The sequence below is a fragment of the Hemiscyllium ocellatum genome, chromosome 34 (genome assembly GCF_020745735.1).
Source record: "Hemiscyllium ocellatum isolate sHemOce1 chromosome 34, sHemOce1.pat.X.cur, whole genome shotgun sequence".
NCBI classification, from domain to species: Eukaryota; Metazoa; Chordata; class Chondrichthyes; order Orectolobiformes; family Hemiscylliidae; genus Hemiscyllium; species Hemiscyllium ocellatum.
Window position 1 is genome coordinate 37218028 of NC_083434.1, and position 22455 is coordinate 37240482.

General features: G+C 43.6%; 1 protein-coding gene across 1 annotated transcript in view; it reads left to right on the top strand.

Annotated features, from left to right (window-relative positions):
• Positions 1 to 22455, top strand: part of LOC132832192 (rab effector MyRIP-like) — a 378098-nt gene that overhangs the window by 97841 nt on the left and 257802 nt on the right. The window contains exon 3 of the mRNA XM_060849963.1: positions 18257 to 18478. Within this exon, the coding sequence (XP_060705946.1) occupies positions 18257 to 18478 (222 nt within the window). The remainder of the gene's footprint in view (positions 1 to 18256; positions 18479 to 22455) is intronic.

Sequence of the window (22455 nt, forward strand, 5' to 3'; positions counted from 1 at the left end):
CCCCATTCCCCCTCACATTCCTGATGAAGGACTTATGCCTGAAATGTCGACTCTTCTGTTCCTCGGATGCTGTCTGACCCGCTGTGCTTTTCCAGCGCCACATTGTTTTGAATAAGACACCATGGCCTAACTAAGACAGGAAGAAGAGAGGGACCAGATATGGTGATGGGTAGAAGGAGGGTAGAGTGGAGCAGACACCGAGTCAAGATTAGAATAGTGCTGAAAAAGGCAGCAACCGAGAAGCAGGTGAGTTGACATTTTGGGCAAAAATCCTTCATCCGGAATGGCACATTGGCACTGATCCAAGGCTCAGTGAGGTATTTCTGTGCTGTTGGTTTCATATCTTCATGTACACTTAGAACATAGAACGTAGAACAATATAGCACAGAACAGGCCCTTCAGCCCACGATGTTGTGCCGAACATTTGTCCTAGCTTAAGCATCTATCCATGTACCTATCCAATTGCTGCTAAAAGGTCACCAATGATTCTGACTCTGCCACCCCCACAGGCAGCGCATTCCATGCCCCCACCACTCTCTGGGTAAAAAACCTACCCCTGACATCCCCCCATACCTTCCACCCTTCACCTTAAATTTATGTCCCCTTGTAACACTCTGTTGTACCCGGGGAAAAAGTCTCTGACTGTCTACTCTATCTATTCCCCTGATCATCTTATAAACCTCTATCAAGTCACCCCTCATCCTTCGCCGTTCCAATGAGAAAAGGCCTAGCACTCTCAACCTATCCTCGTATGACCTATTCTTCATTCCAAGCAACATTCTGGTAAATCTCCTCTGCACCCTCTCGAAAGCTTCCACATCTTTCCTAAAATGAGGTGACCAGAACTGCACGCAGTACTCCAAATGTGGCCTTACCAAGGTCCTGTACAGCTGCAACATCACCTCACGACTCTTGAATTCAATCCCTCTGCTAATGAACGCTAATACACCATAGGCCGCCTTACAAGCTCTATCCACCTGAGTGGCAACTTTCAAAGATCTATGAACACAGACCCCGAGATCCCTCTGCTCCTCCACCTTACTAAGAACCCTACCGTTAACCCTGTATTCCGCATTCTTATTTGTCCTTCCGAAATGGGCAACCTCACACTTGACAGGGTTGAATTCCATCTGCCACTCCTCAGCCCAGCTCTGCATCATATCTAAGTCCCTTTGCAGCCGACAACAGCCCTCCTCGCTATCCACAACTCCACCAATCTTCGTATTGTCTGCAAATTTACTGACCCACCCTTCGACTCCCTCTTCCAAGTCATTAATAAAAATTACAAACAGCAGAGGACCCAGAACTGATCTCTGCGGAACTCCACTTGTAACTGGGCTCCAGGCTGAATATTTACCATCTACCACCACTCTCTGACTTCGACTGGTTAGCCAGTTCTCTATCCAACTGGCCAAACTTCCCACTATCCCATGCCTCCTGACTTTCCGCATAAGCCTACCATGGGGAACCTTATCAAATGCCTTACTAAAATCCATGTACACTGCATCCACTGCTCTACCCTCATCCACATGCTTGGTCACCTCCTCAAAGAATTCAATAAGACTTGTAAGGCAAGACCTACCTCTCACAAATCTGTGCTGGCTGTCCCTAATCAAGCAGTGTCTTTCCAGATATTCATAAATCCTATCCCTCAGTACTCTTTCTATTACTTTGCCTACCACCGAAGTAAGACTAACTGGCCTGTAATTCCCGGGGTTATCCCTATTCCCTTTTTTGAACTCATTATCCCCTTTTGGGGAATAATGGAAAGATGCTGGAAGGAGTACTAGGCTGCTTAGAAATTTGTTATGAATACACCTTCCTTAGCCAACAAATCCTTGGCTGGAACTTAACCCTTTTGTCTTGGGGGGAGGGATGGTACCTATTGAGCATTGGGATTTCCAAATGCTGTCTTGTAAACACAGGTTTTTATGCAGATTAGTACCATGCTTAACCAGTAACAATGCACAGTAATTCCAGAAGGAGGCACTAGATAGTCACTGAAAAAGATTGGCCAGTCAGCTGCCTGCCTCTACATGTGGAGCCTGAAGCCTATTTTCATGTGTCTCAATGCAACTGAGAGTGACTAACAGTGTAGGCCGGGGATAAGCCTTAGGTTGATTTTTTAGCTGTTCCACCATCAACAGCATTAACTCCTGCAGACTGATCCCAAAACTCCGAGATCAAGGTCTCTGCTCTGCCCTCTGCAACTGGATCCTCAGCTTCCTGACCCATAGACCAGATAGACAACTGCACCTTCTCCACGAAAACCCTCAACAGTGGAGTCCCCCAAGGATGTGTTCTCAACGCCTTACTGTACACCCTGTACACCCATGATAGTGTTGCCAAATTCTGAATTAACGCCATCTACAAACTTGCTGACAACATCACCAAGACAGGACAGATATCAAACAATGATAAGTCAGAATACAGAAACGAAATATAGAACTTGGTGTTATGGTATAACAATAACAATCTTTCTCGCAATGTTGGCAAAACAAAAGAACTGATCATTGACTTCAGAAGAAAGGAGGAGAAAATGCTCCCATCCACACTAACACTGTGGAGGTTGAGAAGATTGACAGCATCAAGTTCGTAGGAGTGACGATAACTGACAACCTGTCCTGGACTTGCCATGTAGATGCGATGATGAAGAGTGCACAGCAACCTCTCTTTTCCCTCGGGTGACTTAGGAAATTTGGCTGTCCTCAAGGACCCTCACCAACTTTTACAGATGCATCATAGAAAGCATACTATCCAGGTGCCTAACAGCCTGGTACGGCAATTGCTCTGTCCAGGATCATATGAAACTCCAGAAGGTTGAGTGCACAGCCCAGACCATCACAGAAGCCAACCTTCCATCCATGGCAGAAAGACATCATCAAAGACCCCTCCCTACCTGCTCTCCTACAACCTGCTCCTCCAGGCAGAAGATGCAGAAGCCTGAACACGTGCACCAACCAGTTCAGGAGCAGCTTGCCATTATTAGATCTCTCTCTAGCCTCGAATAATGCTGATTTTGTTAATGCTGATCTCACTGAGCGCACACCGTATGTAGTGTGACCTCAGTTCAAGTTTGTTTTCGCAATATAATCTGTACGTCCTTGCTTACTATGATGTGCCTCGCAAACAAAGCTTTTCACTGTACTTAGGTACATGTGACAACAAATCAAATCAAATCAAATGGGTGGCAGTGGCACAATGGTAATGTCACTGGATGAGTAATCCTGATACTCCCAGGTTAGTGCTTTGTGGACATGAGTTCAACTCCCACCACGGCAGCTGGTGAATTTTGAATTCAATGGGGTGAGGAAAAGCTTGGAGTTAAATCTGGCCTAACTGTGAGTCCAGACCCATGAACACTGTCTTTTAACTGCCCTCTGGGCACTAAATGCTGGGCTAGCCAGCACACCCCAGGAACAAATCATAAACAGAATTAAAAGAGGAATTCATTAGCCTGTAGCCACAATAAAGAGAATGCAATTGAGTTAATGCACTCAGTAGGTTATCTGTATTTTTAACCACCACTTCTAAACCAAAGCACATTACATGCTCCAACAGCAGAATGGCAGCTAGAAATTAATGTAATTCTTCACTAGACTCTGACATGATAAAACTGACTTCTATAGGTTTTCCTCAATTGAAGTGTGATGTCACATCATAGAACAGGCTTGACGGGCCAAATGTACTCTCTGCTGTGCCGTGGCTCTATAGTGAGTATAGTCACTCAGCATGATTTAGGTATTGTTGCATCTAGCTGTGAAAATACAGTAGGCTTTGTCCTATTGTTATAGTCACTTTAACCAATCATTCCTAATGTCCTCTGGAATTCTATATTCATTCCCAATTAATGGGTCACATGACAGTCCAACAGGTTTATTTGAAATCACAAGCTTTCGGAGTGCTGCTCCTTTGACAGACTCACCTGTCGGACTATAATCTGGTGTCATGACTTCTGACTGTGTCCACCCCAGTCCAACAAAGGTGCCTTGATGTCCAACTAATCGGGTCAGAGACAGCAGTATTTGGGGAGTGAGCAGGTAGATCTTTACTTAATTAATATACGTTTGACTTGACAGGGCCCGATTGTAGATGTTTGGGAGTACTGTATCGTGTGGAATGATGAGAGGAACCTAAAACAGTTTGGTAGAGACTAAACATTTCGATTCATTTAATTAAGTTGGAGGTATTTCTCCAGAATCTGGCTCTGTAAATATTTTAATTACAGGTTTAATGTTGTATAATTCTGAATTGAGTTTGTTTAGACATTCTTGTTCCTTTGTAGCTGCTGTGCCATTCAGTGTTTGCATCATTCACTGCTGCTGTTGGGGGCACCACACAGTCTTGATGAATGATAATCCTGCAAATATTTACATGGTTTCTTTATCGTGATAAATGTCAGACACTGAAGCTGCTTCTAGGAGAAAGTGAGGACTGCAGATGCTGGAGACCAGAGTTGAAAAATGTGGTCCTGGAAAAACACAGCAGGTCAGGCAGCATCGAGGAGCAGGAGAATCGACGTTTCGGGCATAAGCCCTTCTTCAGGACTGAAGCTACTTCTGACAGTTCAGAATGGCATCGAGTAATTTCACATCATCCCATGTGGAGGTTTTTGAGGAGCAATGAGACCAACGTCAGCTTGGTTGAGGTAGTTGTCCTCCTTGTCTCATTTCTGTACGTTGCAGATTTAAGCTGCATTCCTGCAGTGCAGCTGGTAATCCATTGCAGTACTGAGGGAGTGCTACACTGTTGGAAATGGAGGTCCACTAGCTATAATCCCTGAAGATACTCTCTGGAGCTGTAAGTGCCTCTGAGTTCCACTGTCAACCCCATAGGAGGTTGCATGGTAATTGGGAGGGCATGGAGGTCAATGGTGCCATTGCCACATCTGGCTTGATTCTGTCACACTGTTCAAACACTCCTCCCAAAGCACTTTACAACCAATATGGTAACTTAGCAAAAGTGATGATGATGATGATGATGCAGTAGGATGTAACAGCCAATGTGTATAGGAGAAAGTGAGGATTGCAGATGCTGGAGATCAGAGCTGAAGAATGTGTTGCTGGAAAAGTGCAGCAGGTCAGGCAGCATCCAAGGAGCAGGAGAATTGATTCCTGAAGAAGGGCTTATGCCCGAAACGTAGATTATCCTGCTCTTTGGATGCCGCCTGACCTGCTGCGCTTTTCCAGCAACACATTTTTCATTCAATGTGTATACACTAAGCTCCACAGCCACATGACAATGGCCAAACTACATTTTTTTTTAGTGATATTGATGGACCATTATTCAGGATACCAAAGAAAATCCCTTCTGAAATAGTGATGGCAGTTTTTTAGGATCCATCTGTGATGGCAGCTATGACCTTGTTTTAACATTGCATCCGAAAAACAATACACATCTGGCCTTGGAGCACTGCCTCAGTACTGCTTTGTGGGTGGCACGGTGGCACAGTGGTTAGCACTGCTGCCTCACAGTGCCAGAGACCCGGGTTCAATTCCCGACTCAGGCGACTGACTGTGTGGAGTTTGCACATTCTCCCTGTGCCTGTGTGGGTTTCTGCTGGGAGCTCCGGTTTTCTCCCACAGTCCAAAGATGTGTGGGTCAGGTGAATTGGCCATGCTAAATTGCCCATAGTGTTAGGTAAAGGGGCAAATGTGGGGGAATGGGTGGGTTGCACTTCAGCGGGTCGGTGTGGACTTGTTGGGCCGAAGGGCCTGTTTTCACACTGTAAGTAATCTAATCTAAACATCAGCATAGACATTTGTCCTCAAGGCTCTGGAGTAGGATTGGAAAATACATCATTAAAATAATTGATAGTGTCATTATTTCAACCTGTTATTGTTGCATTACTCTTATTTCTTCCTCTCTTTCTTTATTCTATTTATCCCTCTGTATTGTAAACACTCTGGCTCCTGAGCAGCCAATTGGAGAGCTGTCACCAGGCCTAATGACTTTTGACATCCATAACTGATCATGTTTGCATCAACCAATCAGCATTGCTTTGCTGGCTGAATCTCCATCTGTACGTACACTCTGATGATGTGCTGTCCTTCTCTCCTTCCCCCACTGCAAGGGAAGCAGCAGAGTAAACACAGCTCACAATGAGTTCCAGTAACTTTTTCTTTAAAAGTGAAGAATTTGGAAGAAATTATTTTTAAGAGTCTTTTTCCCATTTTTGTCCACAATCAAAAATAAAACACAGGGCAGTGCCTACCATTAACATTGGCTAATAATTGAAGAATTAGTACTTATTTTTCAAATAAAAATGTACACTCCTTAAAGGTAAAAATAGTCAACGGGAAAAGCAAAAGAACCCTGGCTATTTAAGGTTTATGGCTCCTACAATTTCCTTTTGCATTTATTAAGATCATTACTTTAAATCTTTAAAAGTAAGATTATATTCCTTTGAAACACTTAATTTTTGGCTCAAGCTTTGCGACACCTGCCTTTATAGACAGCACTTGACATTACTGATGTGAGACCACCTCTTTGTGAAATTATTTCTGTCAGATATTTGAAGACTCTTCTCCCTAGAAATAGCAAAAGACATGTTGCAGCCTTTCAGCATAACTGAGTGAAATAAATTGCTGAGCGCTCACATGCTGGTATCACTGAACACTGATGAACTTTATGAATGATGTAGCACACTGCTCTCTATGCTTTTGCTATGAGGTAATGTCCCATTATTAGACTGGCCTGATTAGAAACCTTACAACTTGGAATTATCTGATATAACAGCTGTGGTTGCAGTGTTCAGTGGTTTAATTGATCTGTGTTTGACTATGTCAGTCTGGTTTATCTGTGTTGAATGTGCTTGATTAAGCGAGGCTGTGTGTGGCCTCTGTGAGAGTTAAAGTGAACAATAGATTCTGGGAAAGGACCTGAACTTTGAACCGGTGTGGAGACATCTTGTAATTGAAGAGCACTGTCAATAAATCTTGTATCATCTCTTTATTTCTCTGAGGTGAGTCAGAGGAATACCGAAGAGATTTCTCCCTCTGAGAAAAGAACAAGAAATGATGTCACAACAGGAAATGAAATCATAAAGTTAAGCACATAAATAGAAGGCGGGCCATAACACCAGCTTCACTGGAGGCTCACTGATGATGTTACCTAGTATGGTGACGAAATGTCTGAAAATGAACCTTCCAGCTCAGTGAGTAAACTTACATCCAGAACCTCAACCTGAGCGACAAATCTTCTCAACACTCGCTAAAATCAAAGAAAGTTAAAAGATTTGAAACCTCTCGGACATCAAGGAGTGAGCTACAGCAAAAAGTGAAGTAAGGGCAAAGTAATATGGCAGCTGGAACGAGAAACTCTGAAAATAAACCGTATTCCATTATGAGCCGACATCTGTAGCATGTTGAAGTTATTCTCCCCCACCCCACCCATGTCATAGCAAATTTAATGGGGATAGAGGTGGGACGATGTCAGGACCCCTGACCCACTACCTCCCTTTTCAAATAGAATAGAATATCCTTTATTGCCACTTGTACTGCAGTACACAAATTCAGGAGCACGGTGAAAAGTTTTTACATTGGCTGCCTTGTAATGGCGCCATCTTAGGTACAAGTACCCAGGTACAAATCTTAGAGTTAAAAAAAAATTGTTTCACAAAAGAGGATTAAAAGGAAAACAGTGGTATTACTTGGAGAGTCAGAGAGTGAGTTAGAAAGGAGGTAATTATAACATTATGAAAAGGATTTACATTACAATCCGGTAAAAAAAACTTCCAATTAAACGCCAAAGCTACCAAGAGCACCAGAGGGAAGACTCAAAATTCCACGTTTAATCCAATCAGAACAATTTTGACCACAGTTTGGGTGAAATTTCCCTACTTGCCCCCAAAGGGGAAGCCTTGCCCGGCAAAAGACAAATGTACATTAAATGATCGAATTTAACGATCACCAGATTTGCATTACTCCCCCAGAAATCTGTGCCTCCGAGCATCCCACTTTCCAAACCCTCCACACCCGGTTTCTCTGTGAAGTAACATTGGCTGGGAGAGTGCAGCTCCCGAGATTTCAAGTTAAACTGGGTGTGTGCTCAGCAAGGTCACCTCTCTCTGTGTATCATTGTCTCCTCAGGCATTACAACTCCTAACGTGCAGGCTCTTATTGCTTCCCTTTACAGTCTAATGGGCACTACTAGTCTTGTAGCCAGCAGGGTGATGGTAACTAATACATGAGGTGTTTTGTTAGATGATCACCAATAACCGTAGTTATTTAATGCTTGTGTTTGTAAACTCAGTTCCTGAAGGTGGTGGAAAGGCTTGAAAAACGGAAAGCTTTGTTGCACCGTTATAGAGCAGGGGATTGTTTTGAAAGTAGCTATGAACAAAACAGAGTACAGTGAACATACCTGACCTCCGTCTGACCCAGTGAGAAATAGAAATGTAATGAGTTACGTTCAAGGACTTGCAAAATACAATACAGCTCTAACGTGTTCTGCGGAAATGACGCTGGTACCATTTTTACCAGCTTCAAACCCAACTCATGACACAACCTCTCTGCTCTTATCCTTACCATGGGGACTGTGTCCAATTGTGTTATCAGTGACCAGGAGCAGGACCCCAGCGTCTGACCTCAGTACAGCCTTGGGTTAAACAAGGGCAAAAGAGCTAAATTCCAGATGCAAGGTGAGATGATCTGCCTTAAAAGCAGAACTCAAATGAGTGTGGCCTCATTGCCCTTATTCCCCAAGACCATATCTATTCTCATTGTCAACCCTCCATCCAGTAATGCCCGAGGCCCAACCTTTGACGCGTCACTTGTTGGATATTAAGGAATTACATCTGCAGCAGATGTGCTTCACACCAGATGAAGGAGCGTCGCTCCGAAAGCTAGTGTGCTTCCAATTAAACCTGTTGGACTATAACCTGGTGTTGTGTGATTTTTAACTTTGTCCACCCTAGTCCAACACCGGCATCTCCAAATCATCAGTGCTTCAATGTGTCCTGCTCTATCCAGTCACCAGTGCTCACTTTCCTAAAGCTGTCGCGTTCAATTGCTCACGTGCTCTGTGTTTGATTATGTGAACCTGCTAACTGATCCATGATCCCAGTGTTTGAATGGTCAAGCCTGGATGTTGACTCCAAGATTTGGTTTCAGTAGCTTCTTATTTACCTAAGAGCTGAAACATCATGTAGACATTTTAAAACACTATACAAAGATTTGTAAATAAAGTTACTGCACACACAGAAACTAGTTTCAGCACTGCTTTGTTTTGAACCAAACCAAAAATACAAAATATGCACCACCTTTGGTGTCTGGCTTCATTTTGAATTCTCATGTGAACTGTTATTCCTATGATCCTTTCCTTACTTTACTGATCCACTTCCTCAGAGAAACATCATTGGAAATCTACTAACAATGGATGAAAGCTGTTTTCAACAAAATATCTTACTGTATGCTTTTTTGATTGCTCTGTATATTCTCTATGTCTCTATACCTGATGAGCATTAACTTACATAAACAGCTAACGTGTATCCATGCTGCTTACCATGAGGCTTTATACCACTGGTGGACCGCAGGGTTTACTGACTTAATCTTCCCATTGGCCGAGCCAGCTCTGTGTTTGTGTCCTCATTTCCAGGTCATGTAAATATTTCTGCATGTCCATTTTGAAATGCTTCCTTTCTAATGGTCCCTTTAGGCTTTCAGAATAACTCAACTCTCTGTTCCGTCTTCTAGGAGTTGGTTGGATTTTTTCCCCTTTATTTCACATAATTTTTGTTACATTAAGATCAATAAATCTTGCTAAAGATTTAACTGGTTTAATAAATATGATAATGTCTGTATGTTTTAGCTTGACCTATCCAATTTTAGTTACAATGTATATTGCTTTTTAAATGATTTGTCTGACTTCTTTGAAATGAGAAGTCTATGATTTATTGATGTGATTCTTAAAATTATTGTACGTCTCAAAAAGAGTTTAATTTTTTTATTATTTTCAAAAATTGATTCCTGTGAAATAAATCTAATTTCGCTCAATAATTTTTCAGCATGATAAATACAGACGCCTAGTTCATAGCGATTTTGTGATAGTAACTTCCAGGCACTGAGGTCTGCTGTTTGTTCCTGGGTCACATATGTCGTCTTATTCTTCAGGCTGGGCATGTCGTTTTCAGGGCCACCATTTATGGCACATCCCTTGAGAAGGTGGTGGTGGGTGCCTTCTTGAAGCTGCTGCATTCTCTGGGGTATAGGTCCAGCTAGAGTTAAGGGGCTGTGATAGGGAGGAATTCTGGCTTCTGATCCAGTGGCACATGATGGCTGCAGGTCAGGATAGCATGTGGCTAGGATGGTGGTGCTCCCACGCATCTGTTGCCCTTGCCCTACTGGGTGGTAGAGGCTGCAAGTTTGCAAGATGCTGTTGTAAGGCGCTTGGCAGATTTCTGCATTGCATTGCATACACTATGCTAGCAGTGTGCACAGTCTATCAGTGGTGGAGGGAATGAATATTAGAGGTTTTGACTAGGATGTCAGGTGACATGCATGCTGCTTTCTCTCTGGTAATGGTGAACTTCTTGAGTGTTGTTGGAGTGATATTCATGCAAGCAGGTGGAGACTATGCCATCACATTTGTAGATTGTGGAGAGGTTTGAAGGAGTCAGGAGGTGAGTTACTCACCACAGAATTCCCAGTCTCTCTCCTGGTTGTGTAGCCATAGAGTTTATATGGCTAATCCAGTTCAGTTTCTGACCAATGACAACCAAGAATGTTGACAGTGGGTGATTGGGTGATGGTGATGCCATTGAATGTCAAAAGAAGATGATTGGATTCACTCTTGTTAGAGATGGTCATTGCCTGGCACTTGGGGGTATGAATGGAATTCGTGACTTGTCAGCTCAAGATTGCATGGTGTCCAGGTCTTGTTAATTTTAGACATGGATTGCTTCAGTATCTGTGGAATCACGAATGGTACTAAACATTGTGCAACCATTGATGGACATCCCCATTTCTCACCTTTTGATGGAGGGAAGGTCATCGATGAAGCAGCTGAAGATGATTGGGCCGAGGACTCTGCTCTGAGGAACTCCTGCAGAGATGTCCTGGAGCTGGAATGACTGACCTTCAACAACAGCAACCATCTTCCTGTGTTCCTGATATGATTCCAACCAATGGGAGTTTTCCTCTTGATTCCCATAGGCTCCAAACAAAACTGGAATCATTGATGGCACACTCAATTGAATTCTGCCTTGACATTTAAAGGCAGTTCATCTCACCCTGCATCTGGAATTTAGTTCCTTTGTTCACATTTAACCCAAGGCTGGACTGAGGCCAGACGCTGGAGTCCAAAACAGGATTAAGTCTGCATAGTTCCTTGAAAGTAGAGTTGCAGGTAGATAGGATAGTGATGAAGGCATTTGGTATACTTTCCTTTATTGGTCAGAGCATTGAGTATAGGAGTTGGGAGGTCATGTTTCAGCTGTACAGGACATTGGTTAGGCCAGTTTTGGAATATTGTGTGCAATTCTGTTCTCCCTTCTATCAGAAGGATGTTGTGAAACTTGCCAGGGTTCAGAAATAATTTACAAGGATGTTGCCAGGGTTGGAGGGTTTGAGCTATAGGGAGAGGCTGAATAGGCTGGGGCTGTTTTCCCTGGAACGTTGGCGGCTGAGGGGTGTCCTTATAGAGGTTTATAAAATCATGAGGGGCATGGATAGGATAAACAGACAAAGTATTTTCCCTGCGATGGGGGAGTCCAAAACTCAAGGAGATGGGTTTAGGGTGAGAGGGGAAAGATATAAAAGGGACCTAAGGGGCATCGTTTTCACACAAAGGGTGGTGCATGTATGGAATGAGCTGCCAGAGGAAGTGGTGGAGGCTGGTACAATTACAACACTTGTAAAGCATCTGGATGGGCACATGAATAGGAAGGATTTAGAGGGATATGGACCAAATACAGGCAAATGAGACTAGATTAGTTTAGTATATCTGATCGGCATGGACAAGTTGGACCAAAGATTGTGTTTCTGTGCTGTACAGCTCTGTGACTCTCTAAGTTATTGGGAGGCAAGCGATGTTTGACTGCACTGTCAATCACCTCTTCCATCACTTTGCAGATAGTTAGGAGGAGGCTGTTGGGGCAGTAATTGGCAGGCTTGGATTTGTCCTGCTTTTTGTGGACAGGATATACCTGGGCGATTTGCCACATTGTCGAGTAGATGCCAGTGTTGTACTAGAACAGCTTAGGCAGGGGTGTGGACGGTTTTCCAGTCCATGTATTATTTTTGCCGGCATGGTGCCTGGACTCTGAGCCTTTGCAGTGTCCAAAACCTGCAATGGTTACTCGACATCACAGGGAGTGAATCAAATTCCTGAAGGTTGCGACGCTAGAAGACTTGGGTATTTGGGCCTGGGTTGGATGATCCTCACTGAGACCCACTTTTAAAGTCAAAACTCCTTCCTGTTTGGATTGCATTAGGCAGGTCGGCTGCTGACGACCAAGTCTAACCATCATAACTCGCTTCTTTCAGTCTTTTGTGTATTCCTGCATCGTTTGTGGTGGGTGCGAACAGTCAGGAGATTAACTTTATGACGGGCGTTCCTGGTTTTCACTTTGGGTTTCTGACTGGCAGCTCTTCCCAGGAACAGGGATCACAGGTGCCAGCCTCTAACACTGCAAGGGGTAAAATAAAAGCAACTCTGGTTACCACCTGCAGCAGGTACAGGCCTGGAAAAGAACTTCCAGTGCCAGGATGCCAGCAGGTTTGAACATCGAGCAATGCCAGGTGTGTTAGCCTGAACTCTGCCCTTCAAAAGTGTAACTGAGCTGAATAAGTCAGTATTATTACCATCGGTGCGGCAAAGCTGTGAGTTAATTTGAATGAATGTTTTTATTGTCATATGTATTTGGGAAAATACAGTGAAAAGTGTTTTGTCACCGCAGTCCGATTTTGGATTATAAAGTGAATGTGAAGAAATTACTTAAATAGAGCTTCATCTTCTGTTCAATTGACAGGAAGTTATAAAAGGCAGAAAAAAAAGAAGTCGTGTTCAACTTTACAATCTTTCTGGTCAGGCATAGCTCTGGGTTTCTGTAAGGGGACCCAGTCTCTGGGTCACAATCTGTCCTGGGGGGTCAGGTCCAGCTGGTGAACAGGGACTCCCCAGCTCCAATGCCGCGTCCTTGCTGACATCGCAAGGGGTCCTGATCCAGGCCCACCTCACGGCCATTAATTCCATTCGCAACAAGCTTCCAAAAAAAGCCCTCTGGCCTCCAAACTGAGTGCGAGAAACAATTTATTTTCATTTTCAAACTGCCAATGTTTCCTGTTTGGCCTGTGGAAGGTCATACTCTGGGAACTTTCACTGGCCTGAGTTACCACAGCAAAGGGGGCAGAGGGTTTGGGTTTAAATGCCAGTGGTGTGCTTGACTGACCGGATGGGCACTCACTCACGGGCCACTGGAAACCACCTGGCTGATTTCAAAGTGGAATACGCTAGAGAAACTCAGCAACTCTGGCTGCATCTGTAGAGACGTGAATAGAGTTAATGTTTTGAGACCAATGTGGCTCTCCTTTTGAGTTCCTTTAGGATGGACTTACTTCTAACATAGCTGAAAAGTATGGTGCTAGAAAAACACAGCAGGTCAGGCAGCATCCGAGGAGCAGGACAATCGACATTTCAGGCATAAGCCCTTCATCAGACATGTGCCCGAAATGTCGACTCTCCTGCTCCTCGGATGCTGCCTGACCTGCTGCGCTTTTCCAGCGCCACATTTTTCACCTCTGATCTTTCAGCACCTGCAGTCCTCACTTTCTCCTCATCACTTCTAACATAACAGAACATCCCAGCATACTTTACGGGAACTGAAATAAATTTGGACGACAAACAGAAGAATACGAGTGCATGTGACCAAACATTGAGTCAAAGAGAGAGATTTTAAGGAGCTTGTTGAAGGAGGAGAGAGATTTAGAGTCTTGGAGGAGGAGAGAATTTCAGAGGAGAGAGGTTTTAGGAGGAGATTTCAGAGCTTAGGGTCCAGACAGCTCGAGACAAAACCACCAGAAATAGGTCGATCAAAATCAACTGGCCAAGCGAGTGGGTGGAGGGACATATAAAGACCTGAGTGTTGGGAGATCACAGGGGTGGGAAGCAGGAGGTCGTGGGGAGATTTGAAAACAAAGATAAAGAATTGCTGGATGGAGAGCGCGAATGGGCCAATGTATGTGTGTTTACTCATATTCCACCTCTTTTGGGGTGATTGCCAACTTAAGAGTGAGGTTTCTGACACTGTGTGAAACACTGTCTGAGCCTTGGTATATCTCCTGGATATGATTGAGTAGTTTTACTTGGGATTTCTTTGGGGCTATTTCAGTGAGAGGAAGGATATTGCTGCTTAAATGAGCTGGTTCATTTGGGAGTGTGCAGTTGTCTCCTGTCCTTGTTAAAATGGAGCACCAGGAGGACTTCAGATCCCTGATTTACTTCACTACCTGATTAGGACAAAGAACAGAATCCAGGCCTTTAATCTAGTGTAGTATGTTGTGCAGTTGCCAGGAAGATTTCTTTAAATCTCTCATGGGATGTGAGCATTGATGGCTGGGTCAGCATTTATTGCCTGTCATAGTTGGCCCTTGAGAAGGGGGGGAGGGTGACTTGCCTTCTTGAACTGCTGCAGTCCACCTGCTGTGGGTTGACCCACAATGTCATTACAGAGGAAATTCCAGGGTTTTGACCCAGTCATGGGGAAGGAGCGGTGATATATTTCCAAGTCAGGATGGTGAGTGGTTTGGAGGGGATTTTGCAGATATAAGGTGGTGTTATCATTATATCTTCTTCCTTTGTCCTAGATGGAAGTGGTTGTGAATTTGGAAGGATCTCTGGTGAATTTCTGCAGTGCACCTTGTAGATAGTACACACTGCTGCGACTGAGCATCGGTGGTGGAGGGAGTGGATGTTTTGGATGTAATGCCAATCAAGCGAGCTGCTTTGTTGTGGATGGTGTTGACCTTCTTGACTGTTGTTGGAGCTGCACCCATCCAGGCAAGTAGGGAGTCTTCCATCACACTCCTGACTTGTGCCATGTAGATGGTGGAAGGGTTTTGGTGAACAGGGTGGTGAGTTATTCGATGCAGTATTCATAGTCTCTGATCTGCTGTTGTAGCCACTGTGTCTATATGGTGAGTCCATTTGAGTTTTGGAGTGCTCAATATATGAAAACCTATTTGCTAAAATGGACAAATAATGTTCCAGTATGTAAATATATTGCTAGATGTTCAGGTGCAGTTGCAATAACACTTTGGCTGATAAATTTCACTGCTTGAAGCTTGTTTTCAAGAATAAAATTTGATTGTTTCAATTTACAAAGAGCTCAAACCTAGTCCTCAGTCTCACCTGAAACCTAATTCTTTCTGTTAAATCTTAGCGTGATGGAAATGTGGTGAAATCTTATCTTGCTTTCTCACTCAACACAATGGATGATTCTTAAAGATGGCAGATTTCCAACAAACCAATAATTGTGCAACATCCAAATCCATTCTCATCTGATTACAATCTTCATCTGTTTGAATCAATTCCTTGCTCCAAGCTCTCAGCTATTAATGGGATTTAGTCTGAAATCCATGGTGATCTAATTGTGACTGAACTAATAAATGCATGCGAGTAACAAAGTATGAATCATTTGGGGCAATTGGCATTAAAACAGGTGACGATTAGAATATAAATGGCACATTGATCTTGTGTTTATTCTAGTTATTGTAGACAGTTTTGATACCTCAGAGGTGGGAGGTAGTTGTATCAGAGACTGTTCAGATGAGGTTCATTCGATTGATCCCAGAGATGAGGGGTTTGTCTTCTGAAGAGAGATTTGAGCAGTTTAGGCCCATATTCTCTGGAGTTTAGAAGAATAAGAGGAGATTGAATTGAGGTATATACGATGCTAAAGGAGGTTGACAAAGTAGAGATGGAGAAGATGCTTCCCCCTTGTGGGAAAATCTACCATGAAAGGTCATAGTTTTAGGATAAAGGGTGACAGATTTAAAACCGGTGGGGAAAAATTACTTCTCTCAAAAGGAGGTGAATCACACTACTCTAGAGTGCGGTGGATGCTGGGACACTGGAGGAGGAGACAGAGATTTAATTAGTAACTGGTTAAAGGATAATGGAGACAGGGCAGGGAAGTGGATTTGAGTCCAAGATGAGATCAGCCATGATTGTATTAAATGGCAGGGCAGGCTTAACGGGCTGAATGGCCTCCTGATGCTCCTATGTTTATTATTCAAACTTTTCCGGTAGAATTAGATATTCTCAGTGATAGTGATCGTCCCATCAAGTCCCCAGTGGGGTCCGGGAAATGACACGGGAGAATGTCTCTCCTTTCAGTAGTTGGAAGCTTATCTTTCGAGGGGGCTAATGGACCAGTCCCCTCATGCCTCCTCTCCCAGTTAGGACCCGGGGGAAGCAAATAATTCCACCCTTACACTGTGTCCCCCAAAGAGATACTAAAAGACTCTAAGAGCCCTCTTTCAATACACCAGTCTCCCACCAGAACCAGAAGTCTCAACATTGAGCAATATTCTAGCTTTATGCTGATATACTGTTGAGAGCCAATAGGCAAAACCTCCCAGGGTTGTTTGATGTGGAGGTGCTGGTGTTGGACTGGAGTGAACGAAGTCAAAAGTCGCATGACCCTGGGTTATAGTCAGACAGGTTGATGTGAAATCACAAGCTTTCGGAGTGCTGCCCCTTTGTCAGGTTCACCTGTTAGACTATGACCTGGTGTCGTGTGACTTCTCACAGGGATCTTGCCACCAATCTGGAAATATTCGTAAGACCATAAGAGCAGGAATTAGGCCATTTGGCCCATCGAGCCTGTTCCACCATTCAATCATGGAGTAGACGGGCAGGAGGCTGGAAGAACGCAGCAAGCTTGGCAGCATTAGGACGTAGGGAAGTTGACGTTTTGGGTGTAACCCGAAATGTTGACTTCTGCACCTCCTGGTGCTGCCTGGTTTGCTGTGTTCTTCCAGCCCTCCTGCCCGTCTACGTTGGATTCCAGCATCTGCAGTTTTCTTGTCTCCCACCATTCAATCATGGCAGGTAAGTTTCTCAAACCCATTTTCCCACTTCTTCCCCATCACCTTTGATCCCCTTGGCAATCAAGAACTTATCTACCTCTGGTAAGAATGATCTTTTGATTTGCAAATAAATTTACAACACTTAGACTTCCTGTTTTAAACTGGCCAAACTTTCAAAACAAAAAGTACCCAATGCTGTTTGAAATGGTTTAACCCCTTGATCATCCTTTTAATGTCAGGAACAGTAACAAGTTTTAGTATTTTAAATGCATTGAGCTTCCTAATGCTTGAATCTGTCTATCAAACAGCAGTTTCAAAGTGTATTTTAATATATTCTTTTGTGTTGAAGTGCTGACATGAGTTTGATGTCGGAATGGTAAATTTGGAGGTTCACCATCGATGTAGATAGCCAATGATATGAAAGTGGAAGATTGACACGGTCTTCCACAACAACGGTTTATGCAGATTAATTGTTCACTTTAAGGCTGACATTGTTGTGAAGTGCAGATCTGAGGCATTGGCGAGAATTAGACGTTAGGTTACAGGTCAACCATGATCTCATTGAACCGGAGAATAGGTTTGATTGATGAGTGGCCTCCTGCTATTCCTATTCTATTCTGTATCCATTTGTGAAAGAGAGAGACATGTTTATACGGTTGTGAGCTAAAGAATAGTCCGTGGCACAACCCAAAACTGGGAAGCTTCTGGAAAAGCAGAATGATCATGACATGGGATCAGAATATGTTTCCAGAAATATTGCATCCCAGAGTTTCTTTTAGAAAACACAAAAGGTTGCATTCATATCACTCGTAGAAACTAACAACTATTATTCCAAGTACATGGAATACAAGTCGTTGTTCTATAACATGATTGTTGCATTCTTATGCAACCCTGCACTTTAGAAAGCGCTTAAAGTGTTGGTGATGTAATCGCTTTATGGCTAACACACGTTTTAAAAGTTCGCACTTGAGAAGCAGCGTCCCCAGTTTGTCATTCGCATTACAGCGCGTTAATGAAATGCGTGTAAGAGCAGTATGACCTGTACCAAGAATGATTAGTGACCTAAAGCATTCATCTTACCTTCGCTTCTGTGCAAATGCTGTGTGACCCACAGAACCTTTTCCAGTGTGTTCTATCTCAGTTGTTAATATTAGGGAGACCCTTTGGGAGGACACTTGTATAACGTTGTTATCTAACTGTTGGAAACGGTGACTTCTGTCTTACAGTGAACTGAAGCAGAAACTGAATGAGGAAGGCAATAAACGCACAATCCTTTCCAAGCAGGAGAAGTTCAATGAGAACTGCTGCATCCGCTGCTGTAGCCCTTTTACCTTCCTCATTAACACCAAGCGTCCTTGTGTCGACTGCAAGTTCAATATCTGCAAGAACTGTGGTGCATACAGCAAGAAGGAGAAAGCCTGGATCTGTACAGTGTGTCACCAGGCCCGGTAAGTCCTGCCTCTCTCTGAATGACCCTTTTTATGAACTTTATTGACATTATGATTGAATTGACCTCATTTGACCTCAAACTTGATGATGGACCAATGGTTGCAACAGAGTTGAGTATTCACACAGATTGGGGCTTGGTGCGTTACACAGACACACCTCAGTGTTTGATCATTTCCATTGTTCACTTTTCTGCAGAGACATGTGATGGGTAGTACTAAGATGTTAACAGCTGACTGGAAAAAAATGTGAACTAAGTGCTTCTATGGCTCAAATGAAGCATACACACGATCTCAATCTAATTTGTAAATGGCAGAACGTATTCTCCATTTTGCTCATTGACGCTTTCTTTTTAAGAGTTGATTATCTCTTGCGGAAGGCACGTTCTGATTTGGAGTAGGCCATTCCTCTGTCCAGTCTGTCTCTGAAGTCTTCATTATGCAGCTTTTCTCTTTCATTTGCGTGTGAATTTGAGCTCATCCAAATTTCTGCTGGGTGCATCCTAACTTGAAAGAAAGTCCATTTTTCCATCACCCTTCTGCTCGCTGACCTCCTCCTAGTCTGGAAACACCACTGTTTTCAAATTCTCACCCTTGACTTCGAATCCCTGCTATTCTCGGCCTCTCATCTGGCTTCCCAACCCTCTGGGATCCGTAAGCTTCCCCAGCCTTTTGCATTTTCTCCAATCTCTCTAATTCCCTTCCTAATCTGCTCTGTGTCCCTACTGCATTCCTCATTTAAGGTAGTCCTTTAAACTTAGCTCAATGCTTGGCCAAGGAGTAATCTCATATCTCCTTATGTGGTTGGAATGTTGTTTAATAACTCTCTTATGAATGCCTTAGAATTCTTTAGTATATCAACGGAACTCCAAAAATTCCCCATCACTTTCAAGCGAAGGAATGCTGGAAACTGAGACTGGAGAAGGCCAAGGGACTTGTTGAAGGGCTGGCACTGGGGCAAGATGCAGAAATGCTCTGGAACTTTCACCCTCCCACCCCCACCCCAGCTCACTGTGACCCACACAGCCCCAGTCGCGCTCCTAACTCTCAGCAGAAGTTGATTTTTAAATATGTGCATGACACGTGGATGCCCCAGTTCCTGAGCACCATAGAAACAGTAACAGCTGCACATACTTTTGTACTTTTTAACCCAACCACTTTCCCACCCATTGTGTGGGCCTTCACAGAGAACATGAGGATTAGTTAGCTCAGTTGCCTGGACGGCTGATTTGATACACAGTGATGGCAACAGCACGGGTTCAATTCTCACACCAGCTTAGGTTACCATGAAGCACTCTCCCTCTCAACCTCTGCTGAGGTATGGTAACCCTCAGATTAAATCACCACCACTCTTCCATCTCTGTCTCTTTCTGTCTGTCTGTCTTGCACTCTCTCTCTCTCTCTCTGTCTCTCTGAGAGAGTAAGACTATGGTGTCTTATATTTAGAACATACAATAATTTCAATAAAATTCTTGGTAACTGTACTGAAATTAATTACTGCAAAGTGTAAAGTTTCTCTTGTTAAGCAGTTGGAACTCGTCTTACTGGAAGATTGCTCAGTAGGAGATTCATTGTCAAAGGTTTCTCAGTTAATCATTTTACAGGGTTTCTACAGTAGCACATTTTATTTAGATCTGTTTTAAATAAAGGAAGTCAACGTCCTCAACCTATAAGGTAGACAGAAACTGTATCTACTGAAAACAATTGATAGTTTCAATTGGCAAGTGCAAATTGATAATCCCAAGGTAATTTACGTCTCCTGCCTGTCTTCCAAATCAACCAAATCCCCACCCCCCCCCGACCAAAAGTTTCAGAATTACATGATTTTGGGATCCACCTCTGTCTTCCTTGTGGGATTGCCTGCAGCTCTGATTGTGCCCGCTAGTGAGTGGTTTGGGATCAGCGATGCTCACATTCTGTGAGTGAATTGCGAAAGCTCAAAGCATTTCCAAAAACACTGACGTCATTCACAACCACAAGCGATGAGAATGGATACTGGCATTGGGGGCAGTCCAGAGATGGTGAGTAGGTTGGGCCTGTAGCTCATTGAAGTCCAGAAGGAAATGAGGACTGCAGATGCTGGAGAGTCAGAATCAAAAGGTGTGGCACTGGAAAAGCACAGCAGGTCAGACAGCATCCGAGGAGCAGGAGAATCGATGTTTCAGGAGTGTTCCTGATGAAGGGCTCTTCACAGATGCTGCCAGAGTTGCTGAGCTTTGCTAGCAATTTCTGTTTTTGCTCCTCTAATTCTCACCTTCTGAGTATCTCCGATTTTAATTGTCCCAGCTTTAGTTGCCCATTCACCTTGCTTTGAGAGGCTGCCATTCAGACACCTCCCTACCTCTCTACCTCACTTTGCTCCTTTAACATGCTCCTTAGAATGTACCTGGTTGGCAGAGAATTAAGTAACCCACCCCCAGTGTTGACTGAAGTGACTTAGTATTTTGTTAAAAATCACACAACACCAGGTTATAGTCCAACAGGTTTAAATGGAAGCACACTAGCTTTCGGAGCGATGCTCCTTCATCAGGTGATTGTGGAGGGCTCGATCGTAACACAGAATTTATAGCAAACATTTGCAGTGTGATGTAACTGAAATTATATATTGAAAAATTGATTGTCTGTTAAGCCTTTCATCTGTTAGAATACAGTGATAGTTTCACTTCTTTCATGTGTAAATCACAAAACCCTTCTTTTTGAAGTTGCATTCTCGGGTTAGCAGCTAACTGTGTACACCCCAGGCCAACACCGGCATCTCCAAATCATGACTAGTATTTTGTTGTGTGATGCTCTGAAATTTTTGATTAAGTTAAATTCAGAAAATAAATGCTGATGGTGGTTGATTGACGGAGACATTTAACCAATGATGTGATAGAATAGCCTGAGTGAACATCGTGAACTCACCAAAATTATGCATTGGCATTCCCAAATGTTAGTTTGAGGGTTACCTTTTACTGTGTGAGCAGCAAGGAAGGTTTGTCAGACAACTTGTGTTTAATATTCAGTGCCTGCAAGAGGAAACCAATTTGATGAAAAATTGCAAGTTGCAACACGAAGAGATTTTGGATTGGTTCCAAAGAGAGTTTACAATGGGTGCAAGCATTGGCATTCCCCTGAACTGTTGCTTCCCTGTGTCTGAGGAAATGGTGCTGGGAGATATACTCTAGCTCAAGGCGTTCCAGTGGCCAGGGTCTTTGTTCCCAGGATAATCCAAGACAAATGTTTTGTTACGTTCGTCAATCCCTGACCAAAAGTGAAACTCTCAGCTTGCAATCCCCATGGATCACAGGAAACGACAAAGTAGGCATCTGGAGTTGGAGGAGTTTACAGGTTATCCAAGATAGAGAGACAGGTAGCTGGAAGAACACAGCAAGCCAGGCAGCATCAGGAGGTAGAGAAATCAATGTTTCAGATGTAACCCTTCTTCTAGTCCTGAAACATTGACTTCTCCACTTCCCGATGCTGCCTGGCTTGCTGTGTTCTTCCAGCCTCCTGCTTGTCTACTACAGGTTATCCAAGTCAAACTGCACCTGAGGTCTCCCTCGCAGAACATCACTGCCCTTATGAATTGCAAAGGCTTTCACATGCAGCTTCTTTGTAATCCTCAGCGGTGCAGCGTGTGGTGATGTTCTACCTGCCTTGGCTGCCCTATTCTGTTATATACAGCAACAAACTCCTACCTTTCCAATCCCTGTCTCAGCCCAGCAGTTGACAGTGTGCGGATGGTCTTACCTCTGTCATTCCCAGCTTCTCTCAGAAAATGCACAGTCTGTGACTGAACTGCATTGCAGTCTCATGTCCATGGAGGCACTGGTGCTTCCAACAAGCAGAATTGAGCAGCAGTTCAGATTGCTGGGTACATCTTGAGCAGCTTGCCATGCAGCTCCATAGGTTATGCCATATGATAGTGTTATGCCGTATGCTGTGCATGTAAATTGCCTCCTATATACTCTGGCTGCAAATATGTATGCCTTACTGCA